This window comes from Neurospora crassa, linkage group III (genome assembly GCF_000182925.2).
Source record: "Neurospora crassa OR74A linkage group III, whole genome shotgun sequence".
Classification (NCBI taxonomy): domain Eukaryota; kingdom Fungi; phylum Ascomycota; class Sordariomycetes; order Sordariales; family Sordariaceae; genus Neurospora; species Neurospora crassa.
The window spans coordinates 3,966,587-3,992,309 of record NC_026503.1 but is presented as its reverse complement, the minus strand read 5'-3'; the positions used below and the strand labels follow the sequence as shown (position 1 = coordinate 3,992,309).

The 25,723-nt window shown below is 51.0% G+C and overlaps 10 protein-coding genes across 12 annotated transcripts; 3 read left to right on the top strand and 7 right to left on the bottom strand.

Annotated features, from left to right (window-relative positions):
* Window positions 1-433: 433 nt before the first annotated feature.
* On the bottom strand, window positions 434-2,850 carry NCU00477 (carboxypeptidase Y). Its single transcript, XM_951703.3, has 2 exons — window positions 2,121-2,850; window positions 434-2,055 (listed from the first exon to the last, which is right to left on the bottom strand). Exons 1-2 carry the CDS (start codon window positions 2,620-2,622, stop codon window positions 893-895), a joined length of 1,665 nt encoding a protein of 554 aa, XP_956796.1. The 5' UTR covers window positions 2,623-2,850; the 3' UTR covers window positions 434-892.
* Window positions 2,851-3,640: 790 nt separating this feature from the next.
* NCU00476 (UPF0023 family protein) lies at window positions 3,641-5,225 on the top strand. Its single transcript, XM_951702.2, has one exon. It carries the CDS (start codon window positions 4,002-4,004, stop codon window positions 4,947-4,949), a length of 948 nt encoding a protein of 315 aa, XP_956795.1. The 5' UTR covers window positions 3,641-4,001; the 3' UTR covers window positions 4,950-5,225.
* On the bottom strand, window positions 4,740-6,722 carry NCU00475 (40S ribosomal protein S18). Its single transcript, XM_951701.3, has 4 exons — window positions 6,548-6,722; window positions 5,911-5,948; window positions 5,615-5,801; window positions 4,740-5,559 (listed from the first exon to the last, which is right to left on the bottom strand). The coding sequence occupies exons 1-4, from the start codon at window positions 6,569-6,571 to the stop codon at window positions 5,338-5,340; spliced, it is 471 nt and encodes a 156-aa protein (XP_956794.2). The 5' UTR covers window positions 6,572-6,722; the 3' UTR covers window positions 4,740-5,337.
* A 1,684-nt stretch (window positions 6,723-8,406) lies between these two features.
* Window positions 8,407-9,445, bottom strand: NCU00474 (hypothetical protein; the record flags this gene model as incomplete). The annotated part of the gene is made up of 2 exons (XM_011395556.1): window positions 8,407-9,074; window positions 9,160-9,445. 2 exons carry the CDS (start codon window positions 9,443-9,445, stop codon window positions 8,407-8,409), a joined length of 954 nt encoding a protein of 317 aa, XP_011393858.1.
* Window positions 9,446-10,404: 959 nt separating this feature from the next.
* On the bottom strand, window positions 10,405-12,421 carry NCU00473 (hypothetical protein). Its single transcript, XM_951699.3, has one exon. It carries the CDS (start codon window positions 11,818-11,820, stop codon window positions 10,630-10,632), a length of 1,191 nt encoding a protein of 396 aa, XP_956792.1. The 5' UTR covers window positions 11,821-12,421; the 3' UTR covers window positions 10,405-10,629.
* Window positions 12,422-12,565: 144 nt separating this feature from the next.
* NCU00472 (CDC37) lies at window positions 12,566-15,254 on the bottom strand. The gene is made up of 4 exons (XM_951698.3): window positions 14,883-15,254; window positions 13,488-14,813; window positions 12,871-13,417; window positions 12,566-12,809 (listed from the first exon to the last, which is right to left on the bottom strand). Exons 1-3 carry the CDS (start codon window positions 14,904-14,906, stop codon window positions 13,295-13,297), a joined length of 1,473 nt encoding a protein of 490 aa, XP_956791.1. The 5' UTR covers window positions 14,907-15,254; the 3' UTR covers window positions 12,566-12,809; window positions 12,871-13,294.
* Window positions 15,255-16,318: 1,064 nt separating this feature from the next.
* Window positions 16,319-18,716, bottom strand: NCU00471 (hypothetical protein). Its single transcript, XM_951697.2, has 4 exons — window positions 18,655-18,716; window positions 17,753-18,545; window positions 17,506-17,585; window positions 16,319-17,445 (listed from the first exon to the last, which is right to left on the bottom strand). The coding sequence occupies exons 2-4, from the start codon at window positions 18,433-18,435 to the stop codon at window positions 16,550-16,552; spliced, it is 1,659 nt and encodes a 552-aa protein (XP_956790.2). The 5' UTR covers window positions 18,436-18,545; window positions 18,655-18,716; the 3' UTR covers window positions 16,319-16,549.
* Window positions 18,717-19,771: 1,055 nt separating this feature from the next.
* Window positions 19,772-23,160, top strand: NCU00470. Of its 2 annotated transcripts, XM_011395555.1 has the most exons (7): window positions 19,772-20,174; window positions 20,253-20,390; window positions 20,448-20,589; window positions 20,644-20,880; window positions 20,940-21,556; window positions 21,616-21,723; window positions 21,775-23,159. In XM_011395555.1, the coding sequence occupies exons 1-7, from the start codon at window positions 20,061-20,063 to the stop codon at window positions 21,802-21,804; spliced, it is 1,386 nt and encodes a 461-aa protein (XP_011393857.1). In that variant the 5' UTR covers window positions 19,772-20,060; the 3' UTR covers window positions 21,805-23,159. The 2 variants fall into 2 exon arrangements, with proteins under 2 accessions (XP_011393857.1, XP_011393856.1); XM_011395554.1 differs by having other exon boundaries at window positions 20,940-23,160.
* NCU00469 (alpha-tubulin suppressor protein Aats1) lies at window positions 21,465-23,182 on the bottom strand. Its single transcript, XM_951695.2, has one exon. It carries the CDS (start codon window positions 23,013-23,015, stop codon window positions 21,906-21,908), a length of 1,110 nt encoding a protein of 369 aa, XP_956788.1. The 5' UTR covers window positions 23,016-23,182; the 3' UTR covers window positions 21,465-21,905.
* A 94-nt stretch (window positions 23,183-23,276) lies between these two features.
* NCU00468 lies at window positions 23,277-25,586 on the top strand. 2 transcript variants are annotated; one of them, XM_011395552.1, is made up of 4 exons: window positions 23,277-23,613; window positions 24,016-24,076; window positions 24,150-24,261; window positions 24,327-25,586. In XM_011395552.1, exons 1-4 carry the CDS (start codon window positions 23,504-23,506, stop codon window positions 25,379-25,381), a joined length of 1,338 nt encoding a protein of 445 aa, XP_011393854.1. In that variant the 5' UTR covers window positions 23,277-23,503; the 3' UTR covers window positions 25,382-25,586. The 2 variants fall into 2 exon arrangements, with proteins under 2 accessions (XP_011393854.1, XP_011393855.1); XM_011395553.1 differs by having other exon boundaries at window positions 23,277-23,721; window positions 23,963-24,076.
* Window positions 25,587-25,723: the final 137 nt, after the last annotated feature.

Below are 25,723 nucleotides of genomic sequence, written 5' to 3'. Positions count from 1 at the left end.
GTGTCGTACCCTCCCTCTTAATCGACCCAGTCAGTTTTTGATATGAGGAAATGAGGAAGAGCTGAGCTGAGCTGAGTGGTTGCCAGTGAACCAAAGTATCGTAAAACAGAATGATGTATGACATTACCATCTTTGACTTATTCTTTTCTACTCGCTGCCTCTGCCTCTCCTCAAAGAATCTGCTCGTCTGGTTTGTATGAGACTGTATGCGTTCATTCTTGAACCCGACTTCCTCGAAAAGCCAGACAGCTACCGCTAAGTCAGCAGACCTGCCTCTACGGACACAAGACAGCAGTGTCCAACGCCCTCGCAACTAAGATCCCCTAGATAGAGCGTGTTCTCTTATACCACGAACAATGATTACTATAAGAAGCACCACACAGATCGGATGTACGTTTTCTGGTCATCAGTTCTAAGCACACAAATTCAACAACGCGAGATATCGGGTTTAAAAGTGGAGACGGGCTCAGCCAAGTCGTCGAAATATATCTGACAGTAAATTGGAAGCAAGAGACAAACATCTGCGCATTGTTCCCTTTGTATTATTCAACATCATGATGACTGTCCATACTTGGCTGTTCAGGTGGACTGTCAGAAATGGTGTCCATGAGCTTAGGAGTAGTGTTTATTGACAATAAAACAAATTTCATTCTGTATACAAACTCTACCGGGTGCTGTTCATTACGCCACGCTGGGTCTTGTCTGAACCATCAAACAGACGCGAGCTCTCTGACACTAGCCAAGGGAATCCGTAAGGTCCCGATGGTCTTTACCCTCGTTGTATACACACGCCCTTGTCGTAACCAAAACCTATTCCGTATCAATCATTATCCATCATACACTCATAAGATCCCCGATTGCCGGTCGCGATTCCTGTTAGGTCAAGAACCTCTTACTGCTCGAACCATTCACCGCCCAACCACCTGTTGAGGAAGTCAAGCGAGTTCTCAGGCTGGTCCATTGGCACCATGTGGCCAGCCTGGTAGATCTGCATGAAGGTGAAGTTTCCGGAGGACTTGACCTTGCCGTACTCCTTGTCAGCCTTGGGAAGAGAGAGGTCCTCGAGCTCAGCCTTGTTGAAGCCGTTCTTGCCGGGCCACTCAAGAGCCTCGCTCCAAGCCTTGTTGCCGAGCCAGTTGCAGATGAAGTCGGCATCACCGGCATAGATGAGAACGGGGATCTCCTTGAGGATGCCGGGGACGAGGCGATGGAAGGGCTGCATCCAGTCACCCTGGAAGAGGAAGTTGCGGTTGATATCAAAGTTGCAGCTCTCATAGCCCTCAACCTCGACGCCGAGAGCGTCCATGACATCCTTCTGGTTCAGGTAGTCGCTGATCCAGCCAAGAGCGCTATAGCAGAGGTTGCTATCATCCTCGCACTTTCCACGGATGTCATAGACGTTCTGACCAGTGCGCTGGTAGGGGCCGATGAACTGATTGTTACAGTAGATGGCGGCAGGAACGCACGACCAGACACTGCCGCTCTCGTAGCAGTTACGGATAAGAGACTGGCATCTGGGGAGGGCATTGTCCATGCTGCGGCACTCGCTCTCGCTGAGAACGGCGGGGTAGCCACCTTCGCCGCAGGCCATGGGGCGGTAGTGCTCATACTGGGTAAGAGGATCAGTCAAGCCATTACCAATAAGGACGGACTTGAGATTGATGTTGCGATCCTTGTGGGACAAGATCTCGGAAGCAAAGACAGGGATGTAGTGACCAGCATAAGACTCGCCAGCAATGTGGAAGTCCTGCTTGGCATACTCGGGGAACTGGTGGAAGAAGAGGGTAAGGAGAGCATAAACATCCTTGCCGGCAGCGACAGTGTTGCTGACGGCGTTGCCGGAGTACGAGTACCCGACGTTGACGGGCTGGTCAAGGAAGATAACGCTGGCGTTGTTGTTCCAAGCGTACTCGTTGCTGACAACCCTGAGCTTCTTGTCAATGGAAGAAGGGCCGAGCTCAAGGAAGAGACCAGTGAGCGAAGAGCAGCCGGGGCCACCGTTCAACCACAAAACGACGGGGTCGTTCTTGGGATCGTTGCGAGACTCGAAGAACCCTGGACAGTCCGAGTCAGCACCGTGATTTTTACTAACCAAGTACATTCGAGCGTGATTGACTTACAGTAGAACAGGTGCTTATCGTTCTCCTCGTCATCAAGGTAACCGCTGTACTGCTTGACCTTGTCGACGCCGAGCTTGGAAGGATCGACCGACTTGACGCGCAGGTTGAAGTTGTCGAGCTGGCCGCCAACCTCACGATGCTTTTCGCCATCGGCGCCCTTAACCCACAGCTTTTGGACATCAGCGCCCTTGACGACGTGGTCCCAGTCCTTGCGGCGCTTAGCAGCCTTGGGCTTGCTGAACCAGGTGGGCTTATCGAAAGCATTCTCAGGAACAAGCAGCTTGATCTCGTCCCAAAGGGCCTTGGCCTGGGAGTTCATGCCATTGAAGGCCTCCTCAAAGCTTTCAAGGGTAGTGTGCGCGAACGAGTCGGCGACGGGCTTAACGGCGTCATGGGCCTTGTGAAAGTTGTCGGCAAGGACATGCTGGGCCTGGTTCTGAAACGAGGCGGCCGAGGCGGCCGAGGCAGCCCCGAGGAGCACGGTTGAAGCCGAGATCCTCATTGTGATGATGTTAGGAGTATTGATGTTGTGATACAGATGGATGATGAGAAGAAGATGGAAGAGGGGAAGAGGAAGGAAGAGGAGGTTGATAACGGAAATGGATGGGCAAGCAACTGCCAAGGTAAAACGCCCCGGAACCGAGCTTCACCGGACGCGGATGCAGCAGAACCCCCCAGGATTTGGGGCAAGCTGGCATGGGATTGGATAGACGCTGCGCCGCCACATGAGTGCATGCCTGGGTATTGGTCAGGTACCTTGCAGGGCGGTCACGCTGGTCATGAGAACGGACGCCTAGCCGATCAGCCAGACAAAAAAATCACCAAACGCTTGTGAAGAGGGCCGCCTATAAGGCTCTCACCGCCATGTGTACCTCTTATTTTCTTGTACAGTTTGGCCTCAAGACGTGGCGCCAATCAACCTGGTATCAACCTATCTGTCTGATAAGCTACCTTTCGTCATTGTCTCAACCTCGCCAGCAAGGTCGCCTCGATGCGACTCCATGTCCACCGCCCGACAACAACTCACTCATTTCCTTCTCATTGCTGAATTATTGTCCATGTATGATACTCCAAACTCCGGATATAAGAATGTTGTTCCCAGGAGGAGATGATAATCCTTCACGGAACTCCAGTAGATAATCCTCATGAGTCGCGCATTATGCAGCGTGATACCCCTGAAAGATATCAGACGAACGGTGATTTTGTGCTGCTTTCCTGGCAAGTTCAACTCGAACAGGCGCCAGCTTCAGAGAATATGTGATAATAGTAATGAAAAATGATCCCTTGCAATTTGAATGACTTTGACATCCATTTCCTGTCTTCAAAACTGAAGAGGTCTCACTTCGTGTCAGTCTTTATCATGTTGAATATCTGACAAACCCGTCTCCAAGCGTGATGTTATGGTATCGATAACAGAAAGACCCACTGACTCATCCGATGGACAAATGGAATTCCCGCATCGCGTGCTTGACAAGTCCGCTTTTTGCCCGCCGTCAATCGTCATTCGGCTAGGGATCCGATGGGGCGGCCCATCCGTCCATCAGAGGGGACTGGGGCGGTACGGCGGGCAGGCGGGGCAGACTTTCAAAGCCCGCTCTGCAGCGGAGAAAAGTGGAAGCTGCGGGCGACCAAGAATTTCTGCTCCACGGGCATATCGTTATCTCTCTTACGGGCGCATTCTCAGAGAAACTGCAGCAAGTCAACTTGTATGCCCGGTTTCTGGAAACATATCAGCTACTCAGAAAAGCCAGTCCAGCATCCTATATACCCGACTGTTACTACCTTCGAAGCTATTTTCAACGGCTTCATTTCCCGGAGAATCAATACCGTCGAACCATCGAATTATACTCTTTTCACGACAACTACACAACCACCGCCAAAATGGTGATCCAACAGCCCTCCAACCAGATCAAACTGACCAACGTCTCCCTTGTCCGGCTTAAAAAGGGCAAAAAACGCTTCGAGGTTGCCTGCTACAAGAACAAAGTGCTCGAATGGCGGTCCGGCATCGAGACTGACCTCGACAACGTCCTGCAGATCCCCAACGTCTTTCTGAACGTGTCCAAGGGCCAGACGGCGCCGACGGCCGAGCTGCAAAAGGCGTTTGGCAAGGACACTTCGGTCAATGACATCATCCTGGAGATTCTCAAAAAGGGCGAGATGCAGGTGGGCGAGAAGGAGCGCAGCGCGCAGCTGGAGCGCGTCCATAACGAAGTCGTCTCCATTGTCGCCAGCAAGCTGGTCGACCCGCGCACCAAAAAGGTCTACACCACCGGCATGATCGACAAGGCGCTGGACATGCTCAGCTCGCAGGCGCATCAGCTACAGGAGAAGGAGAAGGAGAAGAAGGATGCGGCCGCGAGCGGTACGGCGTCGCCGGCGACGGGCGAGAGCGGCGAGGCGAAGCCGCAGCCTACAAAGTCCCTACCCATCTGGACCGGTGTTTCGACAAACAAGAGCGCAAAGTCGCAGGCGCTGGAGGCCATGAAGGCGCTCGTTGCCCATCAGCCTATACCCGTTGCCAGGGCGAGGATGAGATTACGCATCACTTGCACGACCAATGTGCTCAAGCAGGCCGTCAAGGCTCCCAAGGGGGAGGCCAACAAGGATGGCGAGGAGGGAGAGAAGAAGGCACCCGGAACGGTCAAGGACAAGATTCTCAGCTTCGTTGAGCAGGTTGAGAGCCAAGATGTCATGGGCCAAGAGTGGGAACTGGTGGGCTTCGTAGAGCCCGGTGCTTTTAAAATCTTGTCTGACTTCATCGGAAGCGAAACCAAGGGACAGGGAAGAGTAGAGGTCCTGGATATGGCCGTCACTCACGAAGATTAAAGCCATGACTTCGTTTCTCGATTTAACTGGCTGATACTCTCTGGGTCTTCGTCTATGGTGGTCTTGGTCACATACATGGGGTGGGCGTTATGGCATCGAAAATCATAGTGGGTTGTTTTAGGCAATGGATTTAATGGATTTGCGTGTTTCACGTCCATAGAGACCGAATAAAAATGCCAGTAAATCATTTTCCATATCCACGCCGTTTATTGTCATGCTGTCAATGATGTGTCTTCCATTATGCGAGTTCCCCCATTAGCCATAGGCTACCTAGAATCCAGATACGCGCAAGGCGAAACAATTCAGTCCCAGGTGTCCATGACTGCCCGTCTTGGAATAACACCACCAATAACCCAGAAAAAGCAGCGCCGAATATGCCCGCACAGATTTAGTTGCCCTTCTTCTTGGAGACACCGACGGTACGACCGCGGCGGCCAGTGGTCTTGGTGTGCTGACCGCGAACACGGAGGCCCCAGTAGTGACGGAGACCGCGGTGGGCGCGGATCTTCTTGAGGCGCTCAAGATCGTCACGGAGCTTGGAGTCAACACCGTTGGCGAGGATCTGAGAGTCCTTGCCGTCAACGATATCGCGCTGCCTGTTGAGGAACCACTGTAGACAAGGTTAGACGACGAAGTCATATCGAGTGAAATCCGTTCAAACGTACAGCGGGGATCTTGTAGGCAGTGGGGTTCTGCATGATGGTGACGATGCGCTCAAGCTCCTCAGAGGTGAGCTCACCGGCACGCTTGCTCAGGTCGACATCGGCCTTCTTGCAGACGAGGTTGGAGTAGCGGCGACCGACACCCTTGATCTTGGTCAAGGAGTAAACGACCTTCTGCTTGCCGTCAACGCTGCATAAAAGTCAGCGTCCATATTCAACATATTGACCCTCCTCTTGAAAACGGTTCTGTTCCGGATTCGCGATATGGTTAAGATCATGAGGTGCCTGAATGAACATACTTGGTGTTGAGCAGACGCAAGATGTGGTTGAAGTTGCTCTGAAAAGACTGTTAGCATCCGAAAGCGTCTTAAAGAATATCCGGTCGAAGATCATGCATCCCAGCGCTTGCTGGTTTTGGTTCTTGGTTCTGCCGTGTTGTTCTCCTTTGGCTGCCGCGATATCCAAGCATCGGTCGTAGAGCTCAGTGCTCAATCAAATGCTCATGGTCGCGTGCTCGTATTGCCATCTCTATTATCGCCCACCGCATGCGTACTGTGTCGAATATCAATCTCGCGTCGTCAAAGGCCGTGTCGCTCGTCTTCATCCTCGGTCTACCACAGGCTAACTGCAAAGCCATATCCACTTCCATGCCTACACATCGCTTGAAGCCGCCATCGGTATTCGGAAGCCGGCGCATCGATGAACCGTTTGTTTGTCGCGACATTGTCATGGGACGCCACTTCCTTGTATTTTCGCGTTGAATCGTCTCGTATTTGCATCGGTTTTGAAGGTGGGCAGCGACGCCAGCTCCTCACTCGTGATGGCATCCCCACGGCGCCAGAGGATGAACAACGACCGCAGCCAAGAACCTCGGTTTTTTTTGGGCAACGCATGATCTTCTTCGGGAGGAGATGAATTTGCAGGATTGCAACATACCTTCTCGCCGGACACCAGAGACATCTTGGGCAATGATTTCGAGGATACCGCCTCGATATTGTCTGTGCTGTGTGTTCGGTCGCAGGTTCGTGGGAAGTGCTCCGTCGAATTCGAGCCCAGATGGTTTTCGAAATTTGTGCGTCACGTGGCGGGGCAAAAGTGTCGTGCAATGCTGTGAATGAAGCAGATGGCTCGTGCACGGGCAGGTGCCTGTCAGTTGCCTGTAATGTCTTGATTCAAGCATGGCCTTGACCCTAACCCCGATTCTCGCTTGCCCCTTCACTTCGCGAACCTCTGACGTTCAGCAGTCCTTCACCTCAACAGCAAATCGTGTTCACAACGAAGTTTCGCAGGTTTAACACTTCAACCAGTCTACCAGCCACCTGCCTTGCGATGTGATCTCCTGTAGATATCGCGTTTCAGAGCACTTCAATCTGTATAAATCTGTCCCAAATACAAACGGTTTGGCAGAACAGCAACTTCTTGCAAATGCATGGATATTGCCGGTGACCATATCTATCAAAGTTAATGAAGCGAGTCTCCAAATGCGTTCAGCCTGCTCCAACAGCCAGAAGTCTGTGGAACCAGAAATACGCTCGGCCACCGCTCAAATGCCAGAATAGCCCAACCGAGAATGTCGTAGTAGGCGACACAAGCGCCACAGTGATTACAGCTCCAGATGTAACAGAGCCCTGAGAAGGAGGGGAGTGTATCTGGGAAGGATTGAGAGCCACGACATGAAGCGAAGTTTCAACTCTACATTGTTCCTAGCTGTGATATTGTCCTTTTCCATCTAGGAAAGGTCTCTAGAGGCAGAGATCTGCTCGAACTCATGGCATGAGAGTTTGCAACTTCGGTTTTTGCTCGTATCAATATCGGTATAAATTTGCTGCAAAGGATGTCAGTGTTGATGGTTGACGTAAAAGTGTTGAAGTATCAAGGGAACGGTGCTAGGGCGCAGTAAACAAGATATCTGACAGCTGCCAGGACCTTTTGGCAATTGGCAAGGCAAGAAATGTCTAAGTGGGTCCACATTGAACTTCGAATTAACACATTTTTCAGCAAAACCTCACCCTTCCTAATTTCATCACCCGTTGGCAACTCAAAGACAACTCAAAACGTTAAAGCTTCCACGTCTGGTGAACTATATGCCGACACGTCACGTCTTTCTTATGAATGTAGGCCAAAAGCAATGACTACCATTCTGCTACCAAGAGCCAAATCATCGACCTAGCTGGGGCACAAAAGCCTTATGCGGAATGTGTCTCTGTCTTCCCAGGTTGAGGACGTTAGTTCGACACGATAAACAGTAGGTTCCAGTGCCGTCCATAACTATGTCTTGTGCGATGCCGTCTTATGCCTGATTCGGTCAACTATCCTGCCCTGGGGTTGATCTTGAGCCAGGATGCGCCTCCTTGCGAGCTGCGTACTAGACAAGAATAAACTCTGTGACGTTCATTGAGTGCGGAACCTTCTTCTTTCCCTATGGAGGCTTTCGCAATTTCTCGTTGCAACATCTTCCTTCCCAGTTTGACGTTTTTGTCCTCATGAGTCGAGACCCTGCTGCTGTATATCGACTGCTGGCTTGAGATCGAGATCCTCCCCCTTATGTGATCCATTCAGCCCCTGACATCTACAATTCTCCATATACTCGTTCAAGGTATTCGGACATCGCTCAAACACATCAGCGAGAACCCAACAGGTTGTCATTATGGCTCGCTTCCACATGCCCAAGCGCTTGCACTTCGGTCATTTTCCGCATTCCTCCACCTGAATGACCTGGCCGCCCAACCCCCTATATGGCATCCACGCCCAAAGCATGGCTGGCACGACCGCCTCACCCTCCCGAATGTTATTCCCTAGTCGAGCTCGGGGACGCGGAGTTTGAAAATTAGTAGCCCCTGGAGATTTGCCCGCTCTTCATCCGTGCGCTTTGTGCTCTGTCTGCCGTTCACGTGGGAGACACAAACCGACGTAAGGCCTCGAATACTGAGCAGTTCCTCGATTCCCAGAGCGTCCGCAAGTCGAGCTGGCTTCATCGAATGAAAATAACGCCGCATCTCCTTCTCCCTAGGCGTCTCAAAGTTGGTAGTTGACTTGGAGATGGCTATGTCAAGATGTCTTAACTCCTTGCACTTGGCGAGACGGCTGAAGGCTTTGTCCGACACCGGGCCTGTCCAATGGACCTTGATTGAACGAAGACTGGCACGCAAGGTTGAGTTGCCTTTCAAGCGCTTATTCAATTCACAGCTGCAGGCGAAATATAAGGTGTATTTGTGATAGATGAATTCAAGGTATTCGGACTTGATTTGACTGCAGGTCCTAGCCAACGCCATGTCTACGCGATGTATAGCAGGGAGAGTTGAAGGATTTGGAGGTGTCCATTTGCCGCAGTCGCAACCCACTTCGTTCGAATAGGCAACTAACGTCGTGGCTACGATTTTGGTGGCGTACCAGCGATATATGTTCTGACGTAGTTCGGCGGGTAGTTTGAGGAATGGGAAGCCTTCCAAATCGGGTGGTTTGTCTGGTCAACAGCACTATCAGCATATGGGTCTCGGTACCAAGTTTATGCAGTACAGATGGACTGGATCATGATGAAGAATCCTCACCAGCAGCATCCAGAATCTCAGTACAGGCCTGGATGATATCGATACAATTCTTGACCTCGGCAGGTTTCTTGCGCATTATCTCGGCGCATTTGGTGATGGTATCTGTGATTGACTTGCGCATGTCGGGAGACATTCGGACCAGACGACCCAGTTGATCTCGCTCAAGGCCTCCCATCTTCCAGTTGTCGTGAGCTCGGAGAAGTTTTTTCGCGTTGTCCGATAGTCCATATCGGGCGTGGAGATTGAGCGTCTGGTGCGCGTAGAATGTCGCTCTAGATGAACTCATTGTGTCCGTGTGCTTACTGCGTCTGGATCCTCAATGGCCTCAAGATCTCGACTTTTTCGTTCTTGCGCGGGGTAAACGCTTGCAGATTTAGGTGTGAACAATCGATCAGAACCGAGTGCAAAAGAATTTAGGATCCGCTGGTATCTGCAGTGCCGGTAGCGAAGTTGTAGGATAATTTCTTCGTGGGCGTGAGCACACGACGACCGCACGAAGGTTTGAAGAACGAAGAGGTTCAAGCTCACGCGAAGGAGCTTGGATTATTGATGACGAGGAGATGGTGCCTCAACCATACCTTCCAGTTCACCTCTGGATCAACCTTTGCACTAAGGAAGGAGCGGCCAGAATCTATCCGCTTGAACTGAAGGTTATGGAGACTTTGTGTAGTGGATAAAGCGTACAATTCTTCTGCCTGAGCAACCAACCGTCCGATCCCGTTGACGGCAGGTGATTCTCGAATCGGCCAAAAAGAACCTCTTCAGCAACGACTTGCCAGCCTCATCCCGTTCCCTGTGAAGAGGCAAACGGAAGGCAGCGTTAAAGTTCGGATGACAAAAAACAGCAGAGGAGTACACACTTTGCTCCAAACAGTACGGCACCAATTTATTCCCTTCTTGGAGTTGCCCTCGTGTCGCGACCTAATAATTGTCAACGTTTAGTGAAGGGTTAATCCTGAAGGGCGAGAGAAGGGGGAGGGCGTGGGGGCACGTGGAAGAGAATAAATAGTAGATATATATACACATGTATGCGAGTGGATGGCTTTTTCTTTCCACTCAACCAAACGAGGATCTTGGATGAAACGCCAGGGCGATACAGATAAGCTCGTCGCCTGTCAATGAACAGGAGATATTTACGCATGATATAGACGGAAACTCAGGAGTGCGCTAATGTAAGAATGTAGCTGGCGAAGACGGCATAACCTCACAAGAATCATGGTAAGGGGAGAATACCGTAAAATCTCCATCACCGGCTCTCGTGTAATACCCGTACTGATTGTCATTAAGCAAGTTCGATTGTCGATCCAATTAGTCAGGCCGCAGGCCAGTTTGATCAGGCCAGTCTACCTTCACCCCAAAGCACCAATTACACCCTCGAACATAAATTACGCCCAACGCCAAGGTGACCATGCGCATGAGCTTCTTCAAAACAAATTATTCTAGCACTCAGGTTTTAACAAATAACATCATCTATACCATCGCCAGAGCAAAGACCACAAAAGCAATCAGCGCGACATTCATGCCCATCGGCGAATGATTCTCCCCCGCGCCGCTCGTGTTCCCCTTACTCTCCCCGGACACCGACTTCCTCCCTGTGGCCGTGATCCCATTCAACCGATCGGCCGTATCGATCGCCGGCCCGTGATCAAAAAAGTCTACCAAGATAAACGTCGGCTTCACTCCCCACTGCTTGACGCAGGTATCAGCGTGCAAGCCCAGGTTTCCCGTGGTGGAAGTATCCGGGCTGTTGGTAATGTCGATGTCCGTCTCGTCCGGTATCTGGACGCCCTGCAAAAGCAGGCTGTCCGCGAAGTGGTTCATCAACGGCATCAACCCCGCCGAGATAGCGTCCCCTGCCGAACCCTGTCCCTTGGGCCGATCCAGGGTGCAGTTGAACCCGCTCAGGCTGAGGACGTTGTACGCGGTTTCGAAGACATGGTCGAACTCGCTTAGCAGGTACGGGTAGGTGGGCGAGTAGTCGATGGAGGCGATGAAGGTGACCAGGCGCTTGTTGGAGGTGATCATGTCTCCTAGCGTGGGCCAGGTGTTGCTGGCTGAGCTGCCGTTGCTCAGTTGGTAGCCGTAAGTAGAGATACCGGATCCCTCGAACACGGCGGCGTAGTCGGAAACGAGCTTGTTGTCGGAGTTGACGAGCAAGATCGTCACCACCTCGTTGGGGTTATTGTCCATCCAGAACTTTATCTTGGCCAGCCAGTCTTGGAGTGGCCCTGCGTCTAGCAGGCTGCAGCTGGTGTGACATAGTTGGAGTGTCCCGTTGACATCGTGGACTTGGGCTTGGAGCAGTCTGATACCGGCGTCGAGGGCGACTGTTGCGTTGAAATACTGATTGCCGGCTAAGCTGTCACTGGTGCTCGCATCACGGAGAAAGGACGAATCGTGCGCGCCCATGTGAGTGACATTGTTGTAGGCCCGATCGCAAAGCAACGGTGAGTTGTTACAGGCAGAGATACCACTGGCGGCGTTGCTCGTTGACGGTGATGCTGTTGTTGCTTGAGAGACGGCTACGCCTGCCGTTGATACCGAGGCTGCCGATACCGCGCTTACGATCCCACTCTCGGCTCCAGATGGTCCCTGTGGAATGGCGCAAATTCCAGAGACCAGTAATAGCGCCGTTGCCAGAGATGAGATGAGTGATGGCATTATTGTTACTTTCAGATTGACCCCCGTGGAGGAGTTGCGGTGATTGGGATCGTGGGAAAGGGTCTCGGCTCTCTGTCCCCGAGCCTGGTATCGAGTGTAATGAGCAAACGACTAGAACTGAACTCCCAAAAATGCCGTGAGTGTTGAAGAGTCTAAGGAAAAGAAATATCGAAAGGAGTAGAAAGAGAATGTCAAGCAGAAGAATGCAAGTTTTCCGCAATCGTTTTCGGCCTCGCCTCATCCACCGACTTTCCTCTCTTTCTGCACTAGAGAAAGACTGCTCTTCGAACGGATCTGCATGGGTACGCATGTGCATTCACCTTTACCCAATGGGTTGGGATCCGCTAATGAGTTGAAGATCACCCCACCCCGTCCACGTCTTTGCGACGACAAGGAGGCTCTGTTTCCCAAAAAAAGAGAGAGGGAAAAAAAGACTTCCTCTCACAAGTCAACTTCAGCGTTATGAAACAACCTTGTGCTGTAACTTGACAAGGAGGCGTGCTGCGCCTCGCTTTGATGTAGTCAGTCAGCCCGCTTATCTGTAAATGATCGAGCAATTACCCCCAATCTTCGCCCTTTTAGACTCGCAGATTCACAGCGTGCGCGGCTCATACAAAGGCCCCGGACTGAGGCCGAAATGAGGTGAGGCTGCGTCTCATGAAGTATGTAGAACGGAGTTCCCAATCTGGAGATATGTGTACGTACCGCCAACTTTGTGTTTGTGACTCAGGGGTAACTATGCAGGAGTGTATCGCAGATTCTGATTGGCTATTGGCGACCCAGAAAAGGGTCTCCCCAGCGACGGCACTGAGGGGTCCCATGGTTTTCCCGATCAGGTACAGACGAGTATAAGCCTCTCAAACACCCTCGAAACACCAGGGACACCACTCCTTGATTCTCTCTCTCAGGTACTCTTCACTAAGGAATTCCGTAGAACCATTAACATCGTATCTAGCCATACCAGAGGTTGTGAACTTGCGAGCACCTTGCTGGGCAGCTGCGTCAGCTCAACAAAGAAAACGTAAGCTTGTGGAGAAAGAGGCTGCTTGCTCTCGCTTGGGGGATTTCAAGATGAACGAATAAAACACCCACGCAAGTCTTGACCATGTTGATGCTCTATTTGATCAAGATTAGTATCTGATTGCGTGGCCATTGTGTTGCTTACGGACAGAACCAAGGCGATCAACTAACAATCCCGTGAACTTGGGAGTGATGCTAAATCTGATATGCCAGCCATAACTCAGTAACAGAAACTCGACTGAAGGATGATACAGCCGACTACCTGCTTATTGGTCGAAAAGGCGATCCGTACAGTGAATTCTGAAAACAGGGCAGAGCTAACACATGACCTTGATATAGCTTGAAGCCTGGTATGCTCCTATGTTCGTTGCTATGTCCGTCGAAATTACAATGCCTATGTCCTAAACATGTTCCAAGCCAGAACGAAAGGTACGAAGACGGCGTCTTACATTAATCATTCCGGGTCACCAGCGGGCTCATCTGCGTGCTTCTTGGCAGCCTCGATCTCCTTCCACTTTTCCTGGCCCTCTTGTGTAGTGGCGTCAATGATTTCCTCCTCGAGACTCAAAACACCAGCCTAAAGACCTCATGTTAGCAATTCTGTTCTTGCAGCAAATCAACACGGAAGAAAACGACTGTCAACTTACATCTCCAAATTTGCTCACCAACTCCTCAGCCTCCTCAACCTTCATCTTGCCCAGAACCTTGTTCACCTCATCCAACTTGCCCGATTCCAGAGCCTTCTTCATCTCGGGACTAAAGCTTTCAAAGATAGCTCTAGCTTGCTGTACCTCCGGGTCTTCACTGTCAGCTGGAGGAATGTTGATGTTGATCACCGTACCAGGCTCTACCGCATGCAGTTGGATCTGTTCCACTCCCTCTTGGCTGCCACCTTCGGCCTCTTCCTTTGCCCTCTGCAGGTTGATCTCTCTGGCCCTGTTCTTGATCTTGTAAAATGTGTCCTGCACATCCTTGAAGAAGACCTCCTGGGCCTGGTGGCCTTGTGTCGTGATGCGCTTGAAGAATAAAGCGACACCGTCGCGTCCCAAAGCCCGGCAGTATTGCAGCAGGAGTGCTTGGTGGACGCAATTGCGAGCATAGTCGTCACGATTTTGAAGCTGTGCGTCGAAAGCGAGGACGAGCAGACCATCGGTTTCTTTTTCGGTAAGGATTTCTGGGTGTTTCGTAAGGAAGGCGAGGGACTCCCGGTAGTCGTCTGCCTTGATCGAAGCAAATTGTTTGGCGGCAGGAGAAGCCTCAATTTCAGCATCATCGTCATCATCGTTCGTAGTCGTGCTGGGTGCAGGTAGGCTATCGGTGGCGCTGTAGTTCGGGTTTAGAAGTTCGACCTTGGACGCCTCCTTCTTGTCTCCTGAGGTAGAGGCCTTCGCCTTGTTGATGTGCGTGCTGTCAAAGCCCGTGTGGATAGACTCGCTCGTAATTTTGCTCTTGTCAATCTTTTCCAGCTCGTCAAGCTTGTTGAGCAACTCGCCCTGTAGGTTTGTGACTTTCTTGAGGTGCTCCTCCACTTCCGCGATAGTAGCTTCGTATCTCTTGTCTTGCTCGACTTTCTTCTCCTCCAAGGTCTTGTTGACATCGTCAAGAAGCGTGGCCATCATCTTGGTGTACGTAGGCAGGGGTTGTTCTGCATTGTGAACACCGGCAGGCCTTGGTGGGGGCTGGTCATCCTTGGGATCTAGACCAGCGGCCGACTCTATGACAGCCTGGAAGGCCACCTCGCCTGGGTTGCGCGAGCTGACTTCCGAAGCATGGGCCTTGAGAGAGGCAAGTAGGGAGGAGATCCGCTTGATCAGAGTATCATTGATGATTCTTTCGTACTTGAGGGTCTCGATCTGGAGCTTGCGTTGCTGGCGTTCCGCATGAATCTGGTTCTGCTTGGCACGAATGAAAGACCGCTTGTCGACGTTGGGATGAACCTCGACATCAGAGTCATCGCTGAGCTCCAGCGCATCCTGAATCGGCATGTCAGTGCATCTCTCCACGAGTTGCACTCATGGTGGCCAAAAAAAAGGGTAACTTACCCACTTGCTGTAGTCGACCGGCATCCTGACTCTTTGCGGCGAGCAGTAATTCTGACTATTGATTCAGATGTTCGAATTGAAGAAGCGCTTCTGAAATACTTTACTGGCGTGTAGATCGCGAAAGTGAAGCAGTGTCAAAGAATTGTGTTAAATATGGGTAATGATTTGGTTCCAAGCAAGTTGCCATGTACGGAGCAGAGAGCGGAAGAGGAGGGGAGGGGGCCAGCTTGTGTTATGGCGGGGTCCATAACTCCTGACGATATTCAACACTACACCAGAGGAGTGGGGTCATGTAGAAAGACGTAGAAGGCTCCGGTCCATCGCGCACTGCATTATGACTGCATGCCGCCACAGTGTTTGAATAGCAGGAACAGCTATCAACGATCGCTAGAAAATGTAGAAGTAAGGAGAGATATATCCATTCTACCCAAGCCTCAGCTGGCACGAGCTGCTTTGTTTTCTTCTTTTTTTTTTCCAATCGCCCACCGTACCTAGGGGTTGATAGACACGGTAAATATGACATCTTTTCAATTCCTAACATGTTCCGCGTTTACTGCACTTTCAGGGCCCGTGCGCTTGTCCGTGCACAACACCCATGTTCTGCAGTACTGAGCCAGTAACGAAATGAAAATGTAAACAGTTTACCGCATTCAGGAACAAGTCAACAGACCGCCAGTCTAACTATCCATGTAATGATCGATGGTCGAGGAAACCCGTGCATTTCTAAAGCTAGCCAGAATCGGGTTATCCTGTTTTACATCCTAAGATATAGAATGTGGTCACCTACCGAGTCATATGAGGGTAACAATGGAAAGATATCTTTTCTATTTCGCTATGGTAAATTTCCACCTTTGATATTCCAACTTGAAACCCTAACCCAGCTTCCGCAATCTCTCCTTGTACATACGACACTTCAAGTTCCTTTCTTCCTTCTGAGCCTCTACACAAGCCACTGTGTCATCCGAGGCTTGATCTGTCAAACAAGCTACCCCTACTAGCATTGTTGAGTTTGATTGCGGGACGGCCACCCTTGAAGCAGGAAAAAAAAAAAGAAACAAAAAGGACGAAAAGGAAACAAAAGAATCTGGACAAAGGCCGTTATATGTGTTGTGGATAGTCGAAAACACCTGAGCAAGGTGTCAAGGTATTGGGATGTAACTTCGAACTCAGAGCATATAGGCAGAGAACGTGCTGGACGTCGAACATGATTTCAGAAATGGACTGTGATGGACATGTTTCGTTTTCCATTCCTATAACCACTCGCTTGAATCCATTCACATGGGGACACGACGTGGATGAGACGGTCATTCATTGCAACACTTGTCTGCTTTTGGTCCGAACATAAAAAAAGAAATGCCAGTTTATTATAGATATAGGCATGCAAAGCGTACCTGTAAGCGCAAACAGTACTGCAAATCATATCACATGATCTTGCTCCGGGAGTTTCGAATGAAGATGTACATCGGATTTCTTCCAGGCATATAATTTCTCTCTCCGTGCTTATTTACGACCGGCAACAAACATCATGTGAACATGTTAGCCACCCCTAATTTTCTCCCTTATCAGGGGCCCTCCCAACTACTTGATTGAGCCGCGGCCTCGTTAGTATCAGTCATTCACAGTTTCCGTGCCTTGAGGGGCTACCAAGACTCTAGGTTATCCTGGAATCAGTACTCTTCTCCGTCGGAATCAATGAACCGGATATCAACATCTCCATCAAAGGCTCGCTTGGCTGCCTTACGAATGCGTATGTACTCTCTCTGTCCAATCGAAGTGCCTTGCTGGAACGCCGCGCCGAATTCAAACCCCTGATGGTCATGGTCGGGGGTTTCTTCCATCTTTTGGAAGAATTTCAGGATCCCCGAGGCCGTGAAGGCCGAGTCACCTGTGACGTATACTTCCTTAAGGCGCGGAAGGTTTGCAAGTGGCATGATGTGCGCATCATGGACCAGACTCCCGCTGAAGCTGATTTTTTCCAACTTCAAAGCCCCTTCGCTGATTATGCTGATATCTGCGACCGAGAGATACTCTTCCGTCTCCAGTTCCTTGAGCTCTGGACAGCGCGATATGCCTGCGGCAAGGCCCTGGCATCTCCCAGTGGCAGGTCCAAGTTCCTGAAACTCTAACTGTGGGACTTCAACGTTCAAGTACTCAAGTTTCGTTTGGTGATGTAGCTCACTATACCAGGGCGCATTTGCCTCAACTGACATCAGGGTGAGAGACTTAAGACGGAGCTTTGGCCCTGTCAATGAATCCTTGAGAAGTTGCGTGCCACCAGGGAAAAAGCCCAAGCTGAGGTGTGTCATTTGGCCGCAGTTTTGCAGCCAATCCACACACTGACCGTAGACTGCTGTATCGGACCGTACAAAGTCAAAGTCTGGGCCAACGATGGCGTCGAGATACAGACTCTCCAGTGCATTGCACTTTTGAAGCTCGTTCAATGCGCCCAGAGCTCTGGCCTCCAATTTTGTCAACTGAATGAGTTTCAGAGAGCCAGAATGCCGATCCAGAGCCTTTAGTACGTGTGGGCCACTTATAGCACCTCGTATGACCGTAAAAGATTCTGTGTTGGGTTAGCTGCCGATGCCCTTATTGACCACCTTCAACGGGGGGACGTACATACCGATTGTGTTAGGAGGAAGCGTTTGCAGCAAACTGCTGAGATGTCTTTCAGCTTCATAAGATGGTATGATATAACATTTGCTACCACGTTCATCAGGTCAGCAACTAGGTTATAGACGCGCGGTGGTTCAGATTCTTGACAAGCACGTTGATTGAGAGGCTAGGCTCTCAGTTTTGAGTAGAACGGCTGCGAATGCCTCCGCGAAGGGTGGCATGCGGTTATAGGTGGGGAACTGAAGAATGCTCACAAATGTTTGAGGGCAGAGCAGTTCTCAGCAATAGCCAGAGTCACCTGTTCGTTCAGTAAAGATATGTCATGGATATGAAGCGTTGTCAATCCAGTGAGCCTTGAAATCCACACAGGAAAATATAATATACAGGGCAGATATTCTAGGTTCGGAAACCGAACTTTAGTTAAATGGGAAGTGACGTGCCCCTGGTCGGCGGTAGCCCTGATACCTTCTGTGATCTTGTTGACGACTTCACAGAATAGCACATGTGGACCTACGTTGCCATCGAAATTGTCTTGGTCGAATGGATGGTCTGGGTTGGATATATTAATTTGGAGTAGTTGTAGGTAGCGAAGTGGCGGGCTGTAAAATTTGTAACGCAGTTGGGCATCCTCTGATTTATCGAAATTTTGGAGGAAGTTGAGGAGATCGGAGAAGTCAAGTGTCTTAACCCAACAGCAGTACGGATATAAGGTCTTCCCCAGGCTGGACACAATGATAGATCTCCAGAAGCAGACCGACTGCCTGTCCGCGTCGTCATACATTAACCCTTTGACGATGCCGTACATTAGCGGCAAGGCAAAGCATGCCATGGTACGATTGAGACGAGCAATGAGAAACATTGTTGATAGGTCTTTTATACTGGCAGCCTGGTCAACAATAAGCCACCAAATTTCTGTGGGAAAGCCCGGGAAGGTCATGGCAACTGTTGAGGCCAGGACGAAACAACCAATAAAGTGGACGTGGGAATGCGAAATGCGGTATAGCTGCCCACGGCACGGCGGAAGTGAACGGTTCTGTTTAACTTTGTCTGGGCAAAAGTCAGAAAACATTGTACGTTTGAAGGGGGCTGAAGGAGCAGTTAAGGGAATAGGTACAGGTACTGTGATGGAAGGGAGGGGCGAGAAAGCACCACGAACCTTAGCGTGCAACTCAAAAGAACCGTGGAAGTATGGGTTCCTCTCGACAAGCAAAAGGAATCTACCAGCGTGCCTGGCTAAAGTCTTGAAAAGTCTCGACGGCCTATGCTGGTTGTGGAGGAGCGGCTGCGAAGCGGAAATCCAAGAATATTCCGTGACAATGCCCGCGTCAATGGTGATGCTTATGGACAAGTTGGTTGCTGGGTGTGCAGTGATTCTCCTGGCAAATGGGTTGCTGTGATGCACTTGTGTGGACGGAACTTCAGTTGCCACAACGGACAGTTTCTGCCGAGCCTCACTGTGAAATTCAGTAAAGGGTCTACACTAAGCAGTAGATTATTGTTTGGGAGGGAAAAGCAGAAGATGAAACAGTCGTTTGCGAATTGTCAGAGCGATCTGGGCTGTTTGGACAGAGAGAGGACTGGAGATAAATTCCGAAAACCACAGAAGGGCGATTTCTTGTACTCGTAAATCAATACCTACCTCTAGGGTACACGAGCCCCCTTGTCACATGTGCGTGCATACTCAAGGCATCAGAGCGCGCTCACTGGTGGAATTCATAAATGCAGTGTGATTTGCTTCACGACTTCTTATAAACAGGGTGTTTTCGGAATTGCGTTTGTTGTCGTGTGTCAGTTGAGGACTCGGATATCCAACAGCCTCCACATTGACTACGATAGGTAGCCGAGCCAATGAGGTTGAGCTAGAGGTACCTATTGCTGCTTCCACAGTATCAAATCACTTGTCCCATACCAAACGGGAATTCAACAGAAGAAAAGGTGTACACTTGAATATTACTGAGGAACTCCCGCACGTACCAACAATAGTCCGGGCATGGGAGCTTTTTCCTTTTTGTGAGCTCGACGGGACCTAGTTCATGCCGCAACTAGGCGCAAGTGGGGGGGGAAATTGACCTGAAAGACCGGGCTACTGGTACCTAGTAGAGGTACCTCGACCTAGGTACCTACAGGTAGGTATGTCGCTCATGAACGACGGAAGTCCGGCAAGGTGACGGGAGCGTCGATCGGTCCCTGTGTGTACCTATTTTAGAGGGCCCTAGAGCTAGGCTAGGGTGCTAGGCACTGAAATTTACCGCCCCAAATGCTGTGCTTCGACGCGGTCTCTTGCGAGTGGGAGCAGCCGCGCAACCATCACAGTTGCACCTTCCATCCATTGTTCACTTGCTCTTGATAGGTACAGCGTTTTGTGTCACGCAAGAGCACTCCAAGGCAACTGCACTCGGCCTCGATTTATTTTCCATCATACTCCAGGCCACTGCAGGGGGCCATCACAACAGAAATCGCTGACTGGATGCGAGAAACTGAGTGGCCAGACTTAGACCCGAGAAAGCTCTTCCTGACCAAAAGAATATAAGTCGATCGACTAATTGCGACGACGGCCACAAAATGGTAATCTTGAACTTCACGCTCAGCGAGGAGGGCGTGTCTGTTTTCCACGACGCCCTCGCCTGCATGTACAAGTTCAGTGATGATGTTTGCTTGGAAGCAAGAAGGGACAAGGTACGTACATATAGGGCTCACCAACAAATCTTCCCTTCTTGAGATTGTGATACAGGTGCTAATTTATCTGTCTCTTAGCTTACCTTGACTACTCTCAACATCTCAAAGTCAGCATACGTTTGCTTCACTTTTGCCGCTAACAGGTTCTTCTCCCGTTACCATTTCGAGGGGAATGCCCAGTATCGAGATAGATTCTTCTGCCAACTCTATATCCGGGTGAGTGGTCGCTCCTAGACCTATGTCCCCTGGGTATTTACCAACAATTTCTCTCAGTCCCTCTTGTCCATCTTTCGGTCTCGCCAAGGTGGTGATTCTGCACGGGATAAAGATGCTTCCATCGAGCGCTGTGATGTTGCCATTGACGATGGCCCTGGCAAGAAGAGCCGGTTGATTGCCAGAATCTCTTGCAGGAACGGTACATAACGCTCCGATCATAGTCATGATACCTACAAAGCTCACAACGTTACAGGAATCACCGCGTCTCATTCTCTACCGTTCGAATCAAAGCCACCAACTCATGCCAAGTTTGAGAAGGACGAGGCTGGGAATCGTTGGTCGATCTCATCTAGCACACTGCGACAACTCATGGATCATTTCGGTCCGGGTATTGAATTGCTTGATATCAACACGGATGACGATGATCATGTTGTGAACTTTACCTGCTTCACGGACAAGGTGCAGAAACGCGGCCCTCATGGCAATGAAGGTTCGTAAGACCTCCCTTCAAGCCAAGTTGGAGGATGATGCTGACAATGGCGTGAAAAGCTGTCCTCAAGAAGCCGCTTCACACCAACATTTCTGTAGAAATGGCCGAGTTTAATGAGGTTGAAGTCCAAGACAAACTTCACATCATCATTAGTGTCAAGGATTTCCGAGCCATTCTGCAACACGCTCAAATAATCAGCGGAGAGCTCGCAACCTACTACTCGGAGCCCGGACGCCCGATGAAGTTATCTTATAGTGCGGACGGTATCCTGTGCGAGTTCATCCTCATGACGGTTGGAGAACAGGATGCCATCACTCAGAAGCACAAAAATACCAGGGCGAGGGCTTCAAAGACCCCAAAACCGGGTTCGGGTCCGGGACCGGGTCCTGCGTCTAAGCCCGACGGCTCTGTTGCAAACAATGAGGCCAAAGACGTTCCAAAACCAGCGCAGAAGCCTCCTCAACAAAAGACACCTCCACAACCACGACAGACACAATTTGAAATTCGACCACCACCCATACCGCCTCGAAGCCCGGTGGCCGCCAGGACTGATCGATCTGATTCGCCGTTATTCGTTGAGCAAGGCGACGAGGACCGGCAATGGGATCCCGTGGATCGTGAGGATGAAGAGGAGATGGACAACGCTAGAGTCGAGTGGAATGCAACGGGCGAGCCGGTACTTCTACGTCATTTCCCTCTAGTCGCCAGAAAAAAGATGGCTAACATCCACTCCAGAACCCGCCGTCCTTGCGAATTAGCAGTTTACTGGCAAGACCGGCTGTGCCCGGTAATGAGCCAGACAGACTTGCTGGGGGACTCGAGCCAACCCAGCAGCTTTCTGAGGCATGTATCTTGTTGTCTCCTATGTCTATTCTTTTGCTAACTGGCAATCAGGTTCGGCGCTTTGGTTTATTTTCCTCTTGACCAAGTAAACCGAGCAGTGCTTAAAGGGGTGGTTTAGTTCATGTACTGTAACATACGACTTAGCAGTCATCCTCGGCATATCTTTGACTGTTCCCAAGGCTCTAAGTTGACGGCATCTGTATTGCCACCCAACTGGTGGCACAGCCGGCCCCGATGGTGGTTATTTTAGCGCCCGAAGGAATGAACTTCGACGACGCAATAACGTTCTGCTGACCCTTTGTGACATCCGAACTACTGAGCGGTCCGCAGTTGCCGTGTTCACCCCAGCCCCAGGCTGTAACGTCGCCCTCCTCGCTCAAGGCCAGTGCATGTTCGCTCCCCACCGCAATATGTTTGGTTTGGGGTAGGTTCGCGGGAGCGAGTTGACCATGGTCATTACGGCCCCAGCTCAATAAGCTTCCATCTCCCTTCAAGATGAACAGGTTGCCCCAACTAGCACCGACCTCTCGCCATCCGACAACCTGGTCCGGAACTTCACCCCTGATCCCCCATTTGTCTGAACCAAGGACCATGATGTTACCGCTTTCAGGGCTTCCCAGAAAGCATGTGAATTCCTTTCCACAGACCGCTTTCACAACCTTGAAGCCCAAACCCTCGATTTTGCGGGGTGAGTGAACAATATCCTCCGGCGCTCCGATCTGACCCTTCCGGCCATTACCCCAACCCCAAACGTCACCATTGCTTAAAACTGCAACGACATGGCCCATACAAGCGGCGAGATCGACAACTTCCGTGTCCGGGGGAGGAAAATCTGGAATCAGAGACGGAGTCGCCGTACGGAAGATGAACGTGCCCAAGCCCAACTCGCCTTTCAGGCCGGTGCCGCAAGAGTAGACTCTGGTGTTGCGACCTTGGGCATCCAGGCGGGTAAAGATGCTTGCTTCCCAGGCAGCTGCAACCATACCTACCCTGAATGGGTCTTGGGGTGTTGATACAGATGAAATGTCGACCGGGTGAAATCGAGGAGGCTGCGAAATTTGTGTTTGAGTGAACTTGCCACAGGCACCGGTATTCGGGTCTCCGCTCCAGTAGATGTCGCCGGTCGTAGTCAAAATAATTGTGTGGTTACCTCCAGCAACAATCTTGGTGATGGAGGCGGTAGCCGGAAGGTCTGCATCAAAATGGGCATCCTTTGGAACGGAAACGTCTTCTTTGTGGCCGATGCCTAGCTGGCCGGAGCCATTAGATCCAAGAGCGAAGAGTAGCAGCATTCTGATGCAACTTCTCGATTAATGGACTGAGCGAGGCGGAATGATGATAAGTCGATGTTTTCCCGGAAATGTCCCGTCTTTTAATCGTGGCAACTAAGGATGACGACGGCATTCATTGCAGCCTCCGCGCACAGCCGGTGCCGGGCCGGGACATTGGTGGAGTTTTGGTTCGGAGGCTGTAAGTTCGGAGGCATGGCTCCATTTGCGGTGTCGGGAAGATGGTCCGAGCTTTCCAGTGCAAATCAAAGTGGGGCGAAGCACACTGACGGGATTTTCCAGTCGTTTTTAAAATCCCACCTTGCGGCCTCCCGAATTGAAAATTTCTTCCTTTCCGTACCACAAAGCCAGCAACAGCAACGCAGCCTCACCCATTGCTTCTCGCGCGATCATCGAGCGAGTGCTTCTTTGGTGCCGAGGGTCTTGTGTGACGATGTGATAGTTGCCGCAATCGACCGGTCCTGCTGGAAAGAAACAATACACGCGTCAATATGGCTTCGACATCGGAATCCCCCAATATGACCGGCTTCACTGTCGGTCTGATTGGGATGGGCGATATGGGCAAGATGTATGCCCGGAGACTTAGCAGCGCAGGTTGGAGGTAATAATTCTTCCTCGCTCGTCTCATCGTCGTCAATCACGCCCAGGCTCTTCGCGGAGCCTGCCACCGCGACTAACCTTCAACAAACATTTCGCAGTTGTTCAAATGGTACGTTGCAACAGTTCTTCTCATTCCCCATTACCCCCTAATATGATGACTTGAGTGCATTTGGCTAGAGTATCGCGCCTGTCACGGCTGGTCAACCGTTCCGGTCCCAGTTTGTGTAGGGAGCTTTCCATGATGAAAAATCTCAGCTACCTTACAATTTTCGTCTGAAACAAACACATCTTCACACATCTTTATATCTTGCAGCATTTGTAAGGGACTTTCGCTGACCAGATATCAACAGGTTCTTAGTGTTACAGCATGATCAGGAATCGGTTGGCTAACGATCCCTTTCAGGATCATGGCCTGCGATAGAGAAGAGAAATATGATGAGCTGGTACAAGAGTTCGAGGGGAATGTACGGTCGCACACATTTAGCCCGATCTCTCTACAGCAGAATCAGTGCTGAGTCTTCATATTTTGCTTTCTAGAACAATATACAAATTCTCCGTAACGGTCATTTCGTGTCTCGCGCCAGCGATTATATCATCTACAGTGTTGAGGCGGCGGTCATCGATCGTGTCGTCGCCCAGTACGGTCCATGTGTGTTGCCATGACCTCTCTCCCCGTCACGTAGACTTGACCTTAACCGCGTACCTCGTTTTTAGCGACCAAGCTCGGCGCTATTGTTGGTGGCCAAACGTCCTGTAAAGATCCTGAGATCAAGGCTTTCGAAAAGTACCTGCCCGCCGACGTTGACATCGTATCCTGCCACTCCCTTCACGGCCCCAATGTCGATCCCAAGGGCCAGCCGCTGGTGCTCATCAAGCATCGCGCCTCCGACGAATCTTTCTCCAAGGTTGAGCACGTACTCTCCTGCCTTAACTCCAAGGTTGTCTACCTGAGTGCCGATGAACATGACCGCATCACGGCCGATACCCAAGCCGTCACCCACGCCGCTTTCCTCAGCATGGGCAAGGCCTGGCATGCAACCAAGCAATTCCCCTGGGAGGGAACCCGTTATGTCGGCGGCATCGAAAACGTCAAGATCAACCTCATGCTCCGCATCTATGCCCAAAAGTGGCACGTCTACGCCGGCCTCGCCATCCTCAACCCCGAAGCACACAAGCAGATTGCCCAGTTCGCCAAGTCCACCACCGAGCTGTTCCAACTTATGCTGGAGGGTCATAGCGACGAGCTTCGCGCCCGCGTGTACGCCGCCAAGGAAAAAGTCTTCGGTGCCGAAGGAAGCCCCAAGTGGGCGAGCAAACCTCTCCTCCGTGACGATGTGCTCGACCAGTTCAGCCTCCGCCAGCCGGAAAATGGCGGCCCTTCGGCTCCCTCCTTGCCCAACAACCACCTCTCGCTGCTTGCCATGGTCGACTGCTGGAGCGCTCTGGGAATCGTGCCGTACGACCACATGATCTGCTCGACTCCCCTGTTCCGACTCTGGCTGGGCGTCACCGAGCACTTGTTCAGGACCCCAGGCTTGCTGGATGAGTGCCTGAAGGTCGGCATCGAGGATCGGACTTTCAGAAGGGATGACTTGCAGTTCACCATTGCGGCGGCGGGCTGGGCCGAGTGTGTGGGTCTGAGGCAATTCGAGACGTGGAGGGAGCGGTTTGCGGTTACCCAGGCTTTCTTCGAGCCGAGGTTCAAGGGAGCGGTGGAGGTAGGTAATGCGATGATCAAGGCAGTCCTGGCAAGCGATGAGAAGGACTAAAGGTATGTACGGAACGGAGACTGGATTGGAATGCACATGGAGAAGGTTGAATGCGCGAAGGGCTGTGGAACGGTATCAGGGGGGAAAAAACGGGCATCTTGATGGACGAGATATATCTGTGGGTATAACACGGCTACCTGGCGTAGGCTTCCCAGCAACGACCGTGATATTGATAATTGAAAAACGGACATCTGGATTTTGGAAAATTCGTCTCGGTTGGTTCTTTGATGATGTACGATTGTGAGATTTGCTGTAATGCTGTATGAGGCATGGCGAGAGATGATGCTGTCCTGGCTGCAACACTACTGGTACCTACCTGGTACAGAGTCCTATTTTCGTATC